The sequence below is a fragment of the Sinohyriopsis cumingii genome, chromosome 17, assembly GCF_028554795.1.
Source record: "Sinohyriopsis cumingii isolate HCF-2022 chromosome 17, ASM2855479v2, whole genome shotgun sequence".
Classification (NCBI taxonomy): Eukaryota; Metazoa; Mollusca; class Bivalvia; order Unionida; family Unionidae; genus Sinohyriopsis; species Sinohyriopsis cumingii.
This window is the reverse complement of record NC_142977.1, coordinates 97,577,450-97,594,702: the sequence shown is the minus strand read 5'-3', so window position 1 is coordinate 97,594,702 and position 17,253 is coordinate 97,577,450. Positions and strand designations below refer to the sequence as shown.

Genomic DNA, 17,253 nt, shown 5'->3' with positions numbered 1-17,253 from the left:
CCCGAGTTTGATTTTGGTACACTGTACAGCTGATATGGGGGCCCAGAGTGGCCGAGTGGTCTAAAGCGCTCGCCGTTACGGATCACTGCCATCTCACCTCTATTTGCGTGGGTTCGAGTCTAGGATTCGGCCAATGTGGGTATGTGAGAAAGCTTGCCAGTAGCTTCTTGTGGGTCAGTGGTTCTTCCTGGCATTTTCCCTGGTTCTTCCTCCACCATTAATACTGGCTGCCATGCATAGCCTATCATGTGCTCAAAAATGGTGTTAAACCCCATAACAACAACAACAACTGATATGTTTTATTTATGTTCATTTTGTTAAATATTTTGAAGTTTCATTTCCTACGGTTTGTTATTACAGTGATGCTGCCAGTAATGAAGGATCATACAGTTATCTTTCCAAAAGGTGGAGCCACAGAAAAACACATTCTTGATATTTTATTATCATTTAGCATAACAATCTATTGTTAATCAATCAAGCGATAAAAAGCTGTCACTACATGACTAATAGTCCCATAAAGTTTGACAGAAATATTTTGCACTTTTAGCAGGTTTGCCAGTCTGAAACCTAGTAAACTGACTCTGGGAAACTTCAATTGTTTCTATTCCATCAGACGTCCCTGGAAATACATTATAAAAAGCCAAGAGTTAGTAAAGACATGTTTAGCATCTTGATCTGAGTGAAAATTAATGTAATCCCATATCGTTTTAATGACCACTGCCTTGAGATTAATGGATTTCTGGTCATGTGCAACTGCACAGTGTGAAGGATGCAAGGACAGGCCACCAGCCGAACTAAGAAATACCTGGTGATCAAGCCTAAAACAGACAACTTGACAATAAGTACAAGATGGCCAGACCTCACTTAGATTATTTGCACATCATTGATTTATTTTGAATACATTCAGAATTCACTGCAACAATCCTCAAGCATTGCTAATTTCAAATCACATGACAGACAGTAAATTCTGCATGACTGGTGCAGTCATGTAACCTGGCAGTATCACTGTAATTAACAGTAAAAAATGTTGCACAAATCTACCAGAAATAAGAGAATCCTGAAACACATGTTCCAATAATGTAAAACTGGTACTGACAAAATGAACCTACACATAATAAATAATATTACAGAAAAAAATAAAATCTCACCTCATCCGAAATTTCATCAATCTGAGGTTTTCCATCAGCTGACAGTGTGACCTTTAACCCCATTGGAACCCAAGCAGGCCCAACAATAACCGCTGGCTTCGTTCTGAACAAGTCCTCTGACCCCTCACTGTTGTAAGAGAAAATGGACAGTAGTTACATGTTTAGTCAAACAACCTTTACCAGTTAATATACAGGCAGGAACATAACATGACCCCAGTTCAGATAGTTGGCACATATACCATATACACTTGCTTATGTGTCAAGTTCAAATGCAAACTGCACAGACCCAGGATATACAGAATCTTGTCATTAAACATGTCACTTCAGTCAGCTGACACCCTTCTTTCATGGATTCAGTCAGCTGATACACTTATGTCATGGATTTAGTCAGCTGACACCCTTCTTTCATGGATTCAGTCAGCTGATACACTTATGTCACGGATTCAGTCAGCTGACACCCTTCTTTCATGGATTCAGTCAGTTGATATACTTCTGTCATGGATTCAGTCAGTTGATACACTTCTGTCATTGACTCAGTCAGCTGCTAGACCTTTATCATGGTTTCAGTCAGTTCTGTCACTGATTCAGTCAGTTTCTAGACTGTCATGGTTTGAGTCAGTTCTGCCATGAATTCAGTCAGCTGATACACTTCTGTCATGGATTCAGTCAGATGATACACTTCTTTCATGGATTCACTCAGTTGATATACTTCTGTCATAGATTCAGTCAGGTGATACACTTCTTTCATGAATTCAGTCAGTTGATACACTTCTGTCATGGATTCAGTCAGTTGATAACTTCTGTCATGGATTCAGTCAGATGATACACTTCTTTCATGGATTCACTCAGTTGATATACTTCTGTCATAGATTCAGTCCGTTGACACCTTTCATGGATACAGTCAGTTGATACACTTCTGTCATGGATTCAGTCAGCTGATAACACTTTTGTCATGGATTCAGTTAGTTAAAATACTTCTGTCACGGATTTAGTCAGCTGATACACTTCTGTCATGGATTCATTCAGTGGATACACTTCTGTCATGGATTCAGTCAGTTGATACACATTTTTCATGTATCCAGTCAGTTGATACACTTCTTTCACTGATTCAGTCAGTAGCTATACTTATTATCATGGTTTCAGTCAGTTCTGTTATGGATTCAGTCAGCGGATACAATTCTGTCATGGATTCAGTCAGCGGATACAATTCTGTCATGGATTCAGTCAGGTGATACACTTCTTTCATGTATCCAGTCAGGTGATACACTTCTTTCCTGAATTTAGTCATTTGATACACTTCTGTCACTGACTCAGTCAGCTGCTAGACATTTATCATGGTTTCAGTTAGTTCAGTCACTGATTCAGTCAGTTTCTAGACTGTCATGGTTTGAGTCAGTTCTATCGTGAGTTCATTCAGTCAATACACTTCTATCATGGATTCAGTCTGTAAATACACTTCTGTTTTGGTTATTATTCAAAATTAATACTCTTATTAATAAACAGTGTTAAATTCCTTAAGAGTTTGATGAAGGAAAAAAGGCTGGTTTTAATGTGGGGTAGAAAAATATGATGATTTGATCTAAGGACCAATGGCGTTTAAGCTGGAATGTTGATAATGCAGATGAGAGCTGTTGTCAAGATGAATTGACATGATCTTTATGTATTTACCTCAAAAACAATTACTTAGACTGAAAGTCAATCAGGTGTGGATTGTTTTCCTCCTTGTTTTCACTTACACTGGGCTTTGATTTTGTACAATACATGTATAATTTCATCATGTTTCATGAAAAAAGGTGCAAATTGACTTACAATAATGAAGATTAGAACAGATTTTCAGTAAAGATCCATTCTAATTTTTCTACTTATTTAACAATATTCATATGATTTTTTTCTTCAAACACATCAATCTTTAAAATGCTCAATTATAAAACAAACTTCTATTACGAAAAGTTTTGGCATAAAAATATCATTAGTCTTTAGTGGATATGGGCACAGCAGATACATTGGGGACTCAGTTTTGCAATAGTGACTCTTCCAGATCCTGTGTGGTGTTATTCTGCTGATGGATGTACACTCCCAAAATGACTTATGTTGATACAATGTTTGAACTAAGTGCACAAAATCAAATAGTACCCCCATGCTGCTGCACTAAAAAAGTCAAATAAAGCCAAGTTCCGTCAACCAGGAATGCTTAAATTGAGTTATTCTTACATTGCTGATTGTTCATTCTTACATGAATCATGGTTGCATTCCAACATTTTGCTTTCATAAATGAATCACACTTCTATTCCAACTACCAAAATAATATATGGTGCAAAATCTGACATAAAAGAAACAATGCCACTGATCATGAACTAGCCAATAATCTTTCATAAAGCTGATTTGAACATTATATATTCAAGACAAGAAAGAGTAACAGGTTTTGTTTCTTAAACATTCACCTCTTTGATTTAACTGATCCACTTTGTGTACTATACCTATGCAAATGAGCCTAATGGATTCTCAGACAAAGGGTTCGAAACACATCATCACCTTAGCTATTGTCAATCAATTAAGAAATCTGTGTAAAAGTGTCTTTGACCAATTTACCTTTTAATCACCTCTTTGACAATAAACTGTAAATTGCCCTGATGTAATAGTTTACTATGACAATGAAGCACAACTGTTTACTTTTCTTTTTTACAAGTAGTGGGCATATACTGTGATGTCAGAATAAGTCTCTCCAATTTGTATTCTATTTTACGAAGATGACTGAAAATCGTGTTTTCTTAACACAATCATATTGGTGGGGGTGAGTAAAGAATCATGAGTTTCCCATGACACGTGTTCGAATAACGTACACAAGATCATAAAGAGGATGTTTTTTTCACATTTAATTGACAATAAAGGTACTGTATGTACTCGTGTATAATTGACAATAAAGATACTCTATGTACTCATGTATAAGTCATGTCCAACTGCAAACAATACTGACCTTACTCCATCATCAAATAATGCACTGTTAGATCAGGGTCTATGTTGTTTATTCTACTGATTGCTCCTAATAAACTATACAGACACAAACTTGCTAGCATATTATGTGATGGCAAATTTGGGTCCATCAATTTCAAGTTGGACTCTACTCATAAGCGTGTAAAAAAAGTACATACAAGATTCTTCAATTAAGTATATTCAGATTTTTGTCACGTATCTTTTTCCCAAAAGATAAGAAACTAAATTCTGGGAATATTAAAAGCAAATGCTTACCAAGATAGCCTGTATTTGCATGAAGGAAAATGTTAAGCTGGTATGTTTGGACACAATTTAAAAAGGCAAGTTTACATTTTGCTTCTAGCTGGATTATAAAATAATTTCATTTAATTTTTCTACATCACTTAGCCATAAAAAGTATAATGATTTTGACATTAAGTGGTACATTAATTTACAAGTATTAAATTGGCAGCAAGTATGATGCAATTTACATGTAAGTCATGTCTCCACTGTCTACATTACTGAAGCCAGTATTCTTGTTCCAGTCACCCAAATTCTAATCACACAAGCTATCTTTCCAACTGAGAGATGCTCCTTTTCTAGCTCTGGCTAGGATTATATATAAAGTTGGGAAGAAGCTGGGTGGCATAAAGCCATCCTTGTATCAAAGATGGCTGTATTACATATTTGTTATTTTTTTCTTATAACATAATTAAAACGCTGGAGAATGACAATGAAAAATCATAGGTCCTCCCAAAACTTTAACTTAATTTAAAACAAAATCACCCCATGTTCCAATAAAAGTATTACCTTGTCAGATCGGTCTCATGGCGAAATCGACAACCTTTCCTGGTACAGTTTCTCCCATATCGACACATGACAGGTGAAGAGGATTGTGGGACAGGTGAGGGTGATGCTGATGATAAACCTTCTAACTCCTCCCTATGCTTCTTTAGCTGAAAAAAAAGGAAAATGATTAAGGCCGTATCCAAAGATTACAATCAACTTTGATCTAAATTTGTTGAACTAAGTCTAAATAACAGAAATAAACAGCAGCTAATATACAATTTTTTTTAAAGAAATGGAATTGTTTTTGTTTATTTATCTAATAGTACTGCATATTAAACTCTGAACAACATTCTAAAGTGTGTACAGTATACCCATGGTTTATTTCTAAAGTGTGTACAGTATACCCATGGTTCATTTCTAAAGTGTGAACAGCACACCTATGGTTCATTTCTAAAGTGTGTACTGCACACCCATGGTTCATTTCTAAAGTGTGTACAGTATACCCATGGTTCATTTCTCCAGAACCATTTTGCACCATACTGTCACATGTTTATTACTCAGCTGTTTGTTTTACACTAAAAAAAGACCTATATGATTGATAAACACTCAGCTGCACACCACAATGACCCAGAATTGCTGTCAAATAATAAACTGATTGCTCAAAATGTAGTTCTTCATTCTGCTGATATATTCAAGGACATACAGCATTCATTCTGCTGATAAATTCCACTGTGTACACTATTCATTCTGCTGATAAATTCAAGTGTGTACACTATTCATTCTGCTGATAAATTCCACTGTGTACACTATTCATTCTGCTGATAAATTCCACTGTGTACACTATTCATTCTGCTGATAAATTCCACTGTGTACACTATTTATTCTGCTGATAAATTCCACTGTGTAAAGTATTCATTCTGCTGATAAATTCCACTGTGTACACTATTCATTCTGCTGATAAATTCCACTGTGTACACCATTCATTCTGCTGATAAATTCAAGTGTGTACACCATTCATTCTGCTGATATATTCAAAGGTGTACACTATTCATTCTGCAAATAAATTCAAGTGTGTACATTATTCATTCTGCTGATAAATTCAAGTGTGTACACGATTCATTGTGCTGATACATTCAAGTGTGTACATATTCATTTGGTTGATATATTCAGAGGTGTACACTATTCATTCTGCTGACACATTCAAAGGTGTACATCTTTCATTCTGCTGATAAATTCAAGTGTGTACATCATTCATTGTGTTGATACATTCAAAGGTGTACATCTTTCATTCTGCTGATAAATTCAAGTGTGTACACCATCCATTGTGCTGACACATTCAAAAGTGTACATCTTTCATTCTGCTGATAAATTCAAGTGTTTTGCTGATATTTTCAAAGGTGTACACCATTCATTCTGCTGATATTTTCATGTGTGATGATCTTAAATTTGTGATAGAACATTTAGGATTATGAGAGATTTAATTCACCATACTATAAGTTACTTTTAAATTTTCCCTGTGTATTCTATGAAAATAAATTGTAAATATTGAATTTTACCAAATTTGTAGGTCTTACTTATTTCTGTTAATTTAAGACCAAAGAATCTTAACACTCGTACATAAAGTATTCTATGGTCCAGTACTCTCCGTTTATACAGTGCTTATGCTCCACATCGTTTCCATGGCAACATAAAAAATACTGAATGTGGAAATTTCAAATCATCAAAAGGCACATTTCAATGCATCTTGCCTGATGTGTACCAAATTTGGTGACCCTGAAAGGATCCAAGTTATGCTCAATCCAGAAATGAAACTGTTTATTGATAAAGGGACAGAAAGTGACTTATCAAGAGCAAAAGGCAAATATAGATTACTAGTGTTTTTATATGTACCAAGTGTGACTGGTATATTCTCAATAGCAAAAGGCACATATAGATTACTAGTGTTTTTATATGTACCAAGTGTGACTGGTATGTTCTCAATAGCAAAAGGCACATCTATATTACTAGTGTGTTATATGTACCAAGTGTGACTGATATATTCTGAATGGTTTTGCCCCAGAAACAAAATTGTGAATGATAAAAAAGGATGGAAAGACTATCAGAATAAAAGTAAAAAATATTGAAACTGAAGAATTCCTGGCAGTGAATGCATCTAGGCCACTATTCTAATACATGTACCAAGGCACATCTAGACCACTAGTCAAATATGTGTACCAAGGCACATCTAGACCACTAGTCTAATATGTGTACCAAGGCACATCTAGACCACTAGTCTAATATGTGTACCAAGGCACATCTAGACCACTAGTTTAATGTGTGTACCAAGGCACATACAGACCACTAGTCTAATATGTGTACCAAGGCACATCTAGGCCACTATTCTAATACATGTACAAAGGCACATCTGGACCACTAGTCTAATATGTATACCAAGGCACATCTAGACCACTAGTTTAATGTGTGTACCAAGGCACATACAGACCACTAGTCTAATATGTGTACCAAGGCACATCTAGGTCACTATTCTAATACATGTACCAAGGCACATCTATACCACTAGTCTAACATGTATACCAAGGCACATCTAGACCACTAGTTTAATATGTATACCAAGGCACATCTAGACCACTAGTCTAATATGTATACCAAGGCACATCTAGGCTACTATTCTAATACATGTACCAAGGCACATCTACACCACTAGTCTAACATGTATACCAAGGCACATCTAGACCACTAGTTTAATATGTATACCAAGGCACATCTAGACCACTAGTCTAATATGTATACCAAGGCACATCTAGACCACTAGTCTAATATGTATACCAAGGCACATATAAACCACTAGCCTAATATGTGTACCAACACATATCTAGACCATTGGTCTAATATATATGTACCCCAAGGCACATCTAGGCCACTATTCTAATACATGTACCAAGGCACATCTAGACCACTAGTCTAATATGTATAGCAAGGCACATCTAGTCCACTAGTCTAATATGTATACCAAGGCACATCTAGACCACTAGTCTAATATGTATAACAAGGCACATCTAGACCACTAGTCTAATATGTGTACCAAGGCACATATAAACCACTAGTCTAATATGTGTACCAATACATATCTAGACCATTGGTCTAATATATGTACCCCAAGGCAAATATAGACCACTAGTCTAATATGTGTACCAAGGCACATCTAGACCACTAGTCTAATATGTATACCAAAGCACATGTAGACCACTAGTCTAATATGTGTACCAATACATATCTAGACCATTGGTCTAATATATGTGCCCCAAGGCAAATATAGACCAATAGTCTAATATGTGTACCAATGCACATCTACACCACTAGTCTAATATGTCTACCAATACATATCTAGACCATTGGTTTAATATGTGTACCAAGACACATATAGACCACTAGTCAAATATGTGTACCAATACTTATCTAGACCACTAGGCTAACATGTATACCAAGGCACATCTAGACCACTAGTCTAATATGTATACCAAGGCACATCTAGACCACTAGTCTAATATGTGTACCAAGGCACATCTAGACCACTAGTCTAATATGTGTACCAAGGCACATATAGACCACTAGTCTAATATATGTACCAATACATATCTAGACCATTGGTTTAATATATGTACTCCAAGGCAAATATAGACCACTAGTCTAATACATATACCAAGGCACATCTAGACCACTAGTTTAATATGTATACCAAGGCACATCTAGACCACTAGTCTAATACGTATACCAAGGCACATCTAGACCACTAGTCTAATACGTATACCAAGGCACATCTAGACCACTAGTCTAATATGTATACCAAGGCACATCTAGACCACTAGTCTAATATGTATACCAAGGCACATCTAGACCACTAGTCTAATATGTATACCAAGGCACATCTAGACCACTAGTCTAATATGTATACCAAGGCACATCAAGACCACTAGTCTAATGTATGTACCAAGGCACATCTAGTCCACTAGTCTAGTATGTATGCCAAGTCTTCACTAGATATTTTGAATTGTGCTGTAGTTCTATTCAAGAAATGAAACTGACAGAAGGATAGACGAACAAATGTATAAAAATGTCACAAATACTGTAAATAGCAAAACACATGTCAGAACTATAATCTAAAATTGTACTGTAAATAGCAAAACACACATCAGAACTATAATCTAAAAATGTACTGTCAATAGCAAAACACACATCAGCACTATAATCTAAAAATGTACCAAATCTCATGGGGACATCTTGCATGGTTTTGGAGTTTTAACACTGAAATGAAAGTGTGGATAATGGATGGATGGCAAGAAAGATGGACAAAAACATTAACAATACTGAAACTGAAGAACTGTGAATAGCAAAAGGCACATCTAGACCACTAATTTAATGTGTAGAGATATTCTGAATGGTTTGAGAGCACTGTAATTTTGAAAGAAAACATTTATTGACAGGTGGACATAATATATATATATATATATATATATATATATATATATATATATATATATATATATATATATATATATATATATATATATATATATCCCACACACTACATGCCAGGGGCATAATAACTCCTTTGCTATGTGTATGCAAACCATAGCACTAATGTGTTTAAATGACAATTCCTTAGCAAATAGTCTATTTAAATGTCAAAGGTCAAGGTCATATTAGGTTGATCTATGTAAGCAGGTAAGGGGTTCACAAAACAGTATGTCTTTCCTCTGAACAATTCCAACCCTACCAAGTGTAGAAAGACTTTTACATGTTTTGGCTCATTTTAGCAATAACAAAAAAACAAAAAAACACTAAAATGCTCTTCTACTTGCCCAGGCAGAAATATGATGAAAGCTGTATCCCACTGAATAGAAAGAATGGTTCCAAATTCCATCGGTTACTATTGCAGTAGAAGTGCATGTGTGTTTGTGTGTGATTTGAATTTTTAAATTAGCTTTAACAATTTTTAAGTCTTACCACTATATCTGCAGTGTGGCAGTTTATAGTGACGTCTAGCACTGGGTCATCATGCCGTGAACATGTAGCATTATGTCCCACCCAGTCACATTATCCTGAAATCAGGCCAACCAGTCCTAACACTGATCTCTTAATGCTGAGTACCTAGAGAGGCAGCTGTCAGTGCAATTTTTATAAGTTTCTGGTATGACTCAGCCAGGGTTTGAACCCATTACCTCCGAAATCTGAGGTGGACATTCTGACTGCTAGGCCACCGAAGCGGTCCTGCAATGGAAGTGCATGCTCAGCATGCACAGCAACGTAACTACTGGGAGGGCTTGGTAGGGTTCGCCTATATTAGATGTCTCACAGCGAAGTAACTGCAGAGAGGCTTGGGTGTTTGGTTTGGACTTTTAACGTAGCTTTAACAATTTTTCAGCCATTATCACTACGATGTCTGCAATGTGGCAGTTTATAGTGATGTTTTGCACTAGGGCATCATGTCGCAGACATGTAGCATGATGTCCCACCCAGTCACATTATCCTGACGACACCAGGCTGACCAGTCCTAAGACTAACCTCTTAATGCTGAGCACCAAGCGAGACAGCTGCAAGTACCATTTTTGTAAGTCTTTGGTATGACTCAGCCTGGGATCGAACCCACAACCTCCCGCATCAGAGCTGGACACTCTAATGACTAGGTCACCTGAGTGGTTAGGGGAGGGCTTGATAGGGCTTGCCCATATTAAATATCTAACTGCAACGTAACTGATGGGAGGGCTTGGTAGGGCTTGCCCATATTAAATATCTTACCGCAATGTAACTGCAGGGAGGGCTTGGTAGGGCTTGCCCATATTAAATATCTTACCGCAATGTAACTGAAGGGAGGGCTTGTAGGGTTTGCCTGTATTAAATGTCTTACAGCAATGTAACTGCAGGGAGGGCTTGGTAGGGTTTGTCTGTATTAAATGTCTTACAGCAATGTAACTGCAGGAAGGGGTAGGTAGGGTTTGCTTGTATTAAATGTCTTACAGCGAAGTAACTGCACGGAGGGCTTGGTAGGATTTGCTTGTATTAAATATCTTACAGCAATGCAACTGCAGGGAGTGCTTGGTAGGATTTGCCTGTATTAAATATCTTACAGCAACGTAACTGAAGGGAGGGCTTGGTAGGGTTTGCCGGTATTAAATATCTTACAGCAATGTAACTGAAGGGAGGGCTTGGTAGGGTTTGCCTGTATTAAATGTCTTACAACAATGTAACTGAAGGGAGGGCTTGGTAGGATTTGCCTATTAAATATCTTACAGCAACGTAACTGAAGGGAGGGCTTGGTAGGGTTTGCCTGTATTAAATATCTTACAGCAACATAACTGAAGGGAAGGCTTGGTAGGGTTTGCCTGTATTAAATATCTTACAGCAATGTAACTGAAAGGAGGGCTTGGTAGGGTTTGCCTGTATTAAATATCTTACAGCAATGTAACTGAAGGGAGGGCTTGGTAGGGTTTGCCTGTATTAAATGTTTTACAGCAATGTAACTGAAGGGAGGGCTTGGTAGGGTTTGCCTGTATTAAATGTCTTACAGCAATGTAACTGAAGGGAGGGCTTGGTAGGGTTTGCCTGTATTAAATATCTTACAGCAACGTAACTGAAGGGAGGGCTTGGTAGGGTTTGCCTGTATTAAATGTCTTACAGCAATGTAACTGAAGGGAGGGCTTGGTAGGATTTGCCTGTATTAAATGTCTTACAGCAATGTAACTGAAGGGAGGGCTTGGTAGGATTTGCCTGTATTAAATATCTTACAGCAACGTAACTGAAGGGAGGGCTTGGTAGGGTTTGCCTGTATTAAATGTCTTACAGCAATGTAACTGAAGGGAAGGCTTGGTAGGGCTTGCCCATATTAAATATCTTACAGCAATGTAACTGAAGGGAGGGCTTGGTAGGGCTTGCCCATATTAAATATCTTACAGCAACGTAACTGAAGGGAGGGCTTGGTAGGGTTTGCTTGTATTAAATGTCTTACAGCAATGTAACTGAAGGGAGGGCATGGTAGGGCTTGCCCATACTAAATATCTTACAGCAACGTAACTGAAGGGAGGGCTTGGTAGGGTTTGCCTGTATTAAATGTCTTACAGCAATGTAACTGAAGGGAGGGCATGGTAGGGCTTGCCCATATTAAATATCTTACCGCAATGTAACTGAAGGGAGGGCTTGGTAGGGTTTGCTTGTATTAAATATCTTACAGCAATGTAACTGAAGGAGGGCTTGCTAGGGTTTGCCTGTATTAAATATCTTACAGCAATGTAACTGAAGGAGGGCTTGCTAGGGTTTGCCTGTATTAAATATCTTACAGCAATGTAACTGAAGGGAGGGCATGGTAGGGTTTGCCTGTATTAAATATCTTACAACAATGTAACTGAAGGGAGGGCTTGGTAGGGTTTGCCTGTATTAAATATCTTACAGCAATGTAACTGAAGGGAGGGCTTGGTAGGGTTTGCCTGTATTAAATATCTTACAGCAATGTAACTGAAGGGAGGGCTTGGTAGGGTTTGCCTGTATTAAATATCTTACAGCAAAGTAACTGCATGGAGGGCTTGCTAGGATTTTCTTGTATTAAATATCTTACAGCAATGTAACTGCAGGGAGGGCTTGGTAGGGTTTGCCCATATTATGATAAAGTATTGCTGAGAAAACTTAGATCCCTTTAACATTATTTCTTCTTCAAATACACTACCCAATCATTAACACATTAAGAGAATAATTACAGGTTTAAATGACTCACCTCCCCTTATTCTGGGAGGTGATCCTGGTTTCATTGTCCTAATTTGTGTAGCATCTTTGCATCTTGTACCAGATACAGGTCAGAGTTAACATAGGACTCAATAATGGTCTGAGGGTTAAAATAGTTCACTCCCACAAATCCTGCAGAAGTCGAGTAACCCTAGTCACCACAAAGCTGCTGACTGACTTGGGAAGGTTGTGCTGCTGATACAAGCCTAAGTAGGTCCAATTTAGCCCTTTTGGGGATGAAATATCTCTCAGACAAAAGATGGAGAATATTTCAAACCTCCAACTGTTTCAATAAATTTCAGTAATGGAACAGAGCACTGATATGATTATCATGGTGGTGACTGACCTAATCTCATGGTCTAATATGCATAAGAAATTATATATGGTCTTGGGTTTGCTCCATGAAGGATGTTCAGATAACCCGACACATCAAGGACAAAAAAGTCTGTTCATCCCATCCTTCTTATGATGGTAAGATGATGCAAATTTTCCTTCTTTGATTGGCTCACTTCATTTTGAGTACTACATGAAAGCCCTAATGGGGTCTTGAAGAGACCCCTGAGAAGAATGTTCCAGGTAAAAGAGTGGTTTTGAAACAGACCTATTTCCCATGGCTGAAACCCTATTCTTAGTAATGAAACCACCAACTGTCATGAGATGTTACAGAACTGTGTGTACAAAAATACCTTTGAATAGTGTTTGAGTGAAAATGTTATGGGTTTCATTGCCATGTACAGCATTACCTGGGAGTGTATAGTTTTAACCTTGACAAATCTGACATGATGACTTCTGTTCATTAGCTGCAGCATGCACGAAGTGTCAGTAAGAGGAACATTTATCTGAAGTTATCAGACCATGGATATGACGATGACTAGAACACTTACACTTTGCATTGTCACAATATAGCTGATTCTTATCAGGAAGTTGTCAACTACGCCTAAGCAATCTTCAGCTATAGATGTGTTATGTATTTGGTTTACTTGTATCTGATTTAATATATATTTCAATTTAATTGTTTCAGTTTTAAATTTTTTTAATTTTATATTACATGCTATTGTAAATTTATTCACCAGAGATGATACTTTCTTCAGAAAATAGTTTGACCTTGACTGTTCATTTTATAAACACCAGGTGTTGATCTAAATCCTGACCGTGTTTCAAAATTTGTAGCAACCATGTAAACAAGTTCTATTTTATTTTAAAATGATTGGTTGTTGTCGAGATCATGATGAGACTTCGTATTTAAGATGTAAACATTTTTTATTTCTTATGAGTAAAATGACTGGTTTTCACCAGGGTCACACTGGGTGTACATGACCTTTAACAAGTACACAATTCTATAAGCTTATAGAAGATGATCACATGACCCCTTGTTTACGTTTAGGAGACAAGATAACCTCTGTTTTGGAGAGTTATTCTCAGTAGAAGCTGGGCTGTTAAACTGGAAGTTGTATGTTGTGCTGTTTGGAGTTATTTCAAATTACTTGGATTGGAATTATTTCAAATTACTTGGATTCAAAAGGGTTAATTCTGTTATTTTTCTGGAAATTACGAGTGCTCATTGTTAAATTGTTGAACAAAGACAGCTTTTTATTTAAAAAATGTATTCAGCTATCAGAAACTGGAGTGATAATTCTTGTTTCTACAAGGAACTGTAGAATTCAACACTACAGATTTCACTATACGTCACTGTCTTCCCTCTTGGAATCTTTGTCGGGATTCGAACTTGAAATCAGAACATTTTGTTTTTAGGACTACTAAAAAAAAATTTGTGGATTATTCTTGGATTATTTTGGATTTGATTCTATAAAACTAAATTCATATTTTTTTTTCATCTTTACAGAATTTTTCCAGGGAAATAAATTATTGTATTTTTTCAAAGCGTTTTGTTTTCACCTTTTCTTGTGTTACTGTTTATTCAAGCCTAAACACCTGACATACGAGAGGTATGTGAACAGTTGTCTACTATGCCTAAGCAGTCTTAAGCTATAGAGGTATGTGAATAGTTGTCTACTATGCCTAAGCAATCTTAAGCTACAAAGGTACGTGAATAGTTGTCTACTATGCCTAAGCAATCTTAAGCTATAGAGGTATGTGAATAGTTGTCTACTATGCCTCAGCAATCTTAAGCAATAGAGGTATGTGAATGCCTCAGCAATCTTAAGCTATAGAGGTATGTGAATAGTTGTCTACTATGCCTAAGCAATCTTAAGCTACAGAGGTATGTGAATAGTTGTCTACTTCGCCTAAGCAATCTTAAGCTATAGCGGTATGTGAATAGTTGTCTACTTTGCCTAAGCAATCTTAAGCTATAGAGGTATGTGAATAGTTGTCTACTATGCCTAAGCAATCTTCGGCTACAGAGGTATGTGAATAGTTGTCTACTATGCCTAAGCAATCTTCGGCTACAGAGGTATGTGAATAGTTCATTCCTTCTTGATATGTGTTACATGTGATGAAACTGTTTAAATATACTGAAACATAATTTCTTTTAAATTTCTAAATCAAGATAATTCAATTATATTTTGTATGTATTAAATGATGAGTAATGTATGAGTTCTCATAATCCAGCACAGTTATTCTTGTCAAAAAGAGATTCAAACACAAATGTGAGTTATTATAATCATAATCCCCTGCAGTTGTTCTTATGAAAGAATTTAATGTGTAACAAAGTTGCTTTGTATGTATACATGCATAATACGTCATCTGTATGTGCCTCATGTAGTCTATGGCTCAGTTATTGCATTTTTTTGATGACATGGGAAGTCTACAAATTCTGTGGGGTTGTGCAATACTATGGTCAATAGTGACATTGGTTCCAGGAATGATGCTAGTCTACTATGTGCAGAACCAATGGGTCTCTGGGATAGGGAGGTTGATGAGGATTTATTTGACAGGCTGGGACTTGTGGACCCTATGAGGTCATTCCTCAACCATTTATTAGGAGTTATGAACCAGAAGTCACTGCCTAAATGCATAAGTTGGTGATTTCGTCCACTTCTGCCTGAGGAAGTAAGCAACCAATATAGAATTGACAAGCCTTCTTTTCCAATATATATATATATATATATATATATATATATATATATATATATATATATATATATATATATATACTGTAATCCTCTGGGCTTCAGTTTCTGCTTACTGTGGTGATGAGAGAAAATGGGTCAGCCTCCCAGACAGATGACCATTTCACCAAAGATATTTCTGCTGTAGGATCCTGCTTGTCTACCACTGACACAGAAGTTATTGTATCTCATGTGGATATGTCAGTAATATCAGGCCTGCCATCTGTAGTTAGGCAATGCATGATCCACAAGGGTAGAAGGCCAGAATAGAAAGCTGTACGGCAGGATGACATGCTGAAATGAAGGCTTGCTGTTGGATTGGAATGCTTGACGACGGCTGGCATAATGAACATACCAATCATATGGATTCCGTTCAGCCATTATGTGGCACAGTCCAACAACATAACTGATATCTGATCACCTGGCTGCTGGTAGGAATAGCAAGACAGTTAACCAGTCTGGTGGCTCACCATGACAATGGCTGGAAACACATCAGACTGGACTGCCTTACAGGCTAAGGGACTTATGCCCACTAGACTGGACTGCCTGGTTAAAGGATGGAAACTCTTCTGTAAACTCTAAGTCACTAATGGAGGATTTCCAAATACTCCAAAGACACTCTCCTGGCAAACCAAAAACATGAGACATGCATGAAGAAGGTGTGGGCAACAATTCCCAGAAAAAAAAGCTGTACTGTTACCTGCTTGATCAATCTCCTCATGTGTAACTCCATGCTGATATACATCTGGTGTCATTTGGATACATTCTGAAATAAACACGGCATTATTTATCTCAAGCTGGTCATATGTGCTGGTAGCTCACATCCATTTCCTATGTGTCTTTAACATTGGATTTGGGGATGGAGTTGCTAACAAAACATCTCCTGATGACCAAAAATTACCATAACTGGAAATGAGCCAGGATCTGTGATGGAACTGTCCATTCTGGTCACTACTGCCTTAGGGTTTGCCAGGTTCTGAATACTGTGAGAGAACCTGCCAACAAATCCTTTGCCAGTTGTGGTTTGCTTCTGCAACACAGCCAGGGCTGGAAATGGCATAACTGGGTATGCTGGGAAGACAGATCACTGAACCTAGAAATTTAGAATATTTTTGATTGCAGTGGATGTGGTACAAAGCTGGCTGAAGTCATTACCAGTGCCCAGTAATAAATATCAAAGTACACATTGCCACAGTCAGTACTGGGGAAGTATGTGTGTTTAGATGTTGTCTAGGAATGGTACACATAAGCTAGCATAGTGTTGTTACAAGCTTGGTACTCTGCTCAAAAATGGTATGATCTGGTATGATGAGCAATATGGGAGCTAGATCTGCATGGAAGGTAAAGGTGAGACTGCCAGACTGTCTTCGAATGGGTCATATTTTTGCCTCAATTTAAGATTACATGAGAAAACTTGCAACTAAGGCAGCATCGGTAGCACTTTCAGGCTGTCTCACCAGCCCAGGTCAAATGTTTGGCCATAAATGTCACCAGTCTCTCATCTG

The 17,253-nt window shown here is 37.2% G+C and overlaps 1 protein-coding gene across 2 annotated transcripts in view; it reads right to left on the bottom strand.

The window, feature by feature from the left end:
* Positions 1-17,253, bottom strand: part of LOC149779505 (PAN2-PAN3 deadenylation complex catalytic subunit PAN2-like) — a 141,814-nt gene that overhangs the window by 18,268 nt on the left and 106,293 nt on the right. For both annotated transcript variants that reach the window (XM_089940204.1, XM_089940205.1), the window contains exons 20-21: positions 4,929-5,074; positions 1,149-1,275 (exon numbers count right to left, since the gene is read on the bottom strand). In XM_089940204.1, coding sequence (XP_089796330.1) covers positions 1,149-1,275; positions 4,929-5,074 — 273 coding nt within the window. The remainder of the gene's footprint in view (positions 1-1,148; positions 1,276-4,928; positions 5,075-17,253) is intronic.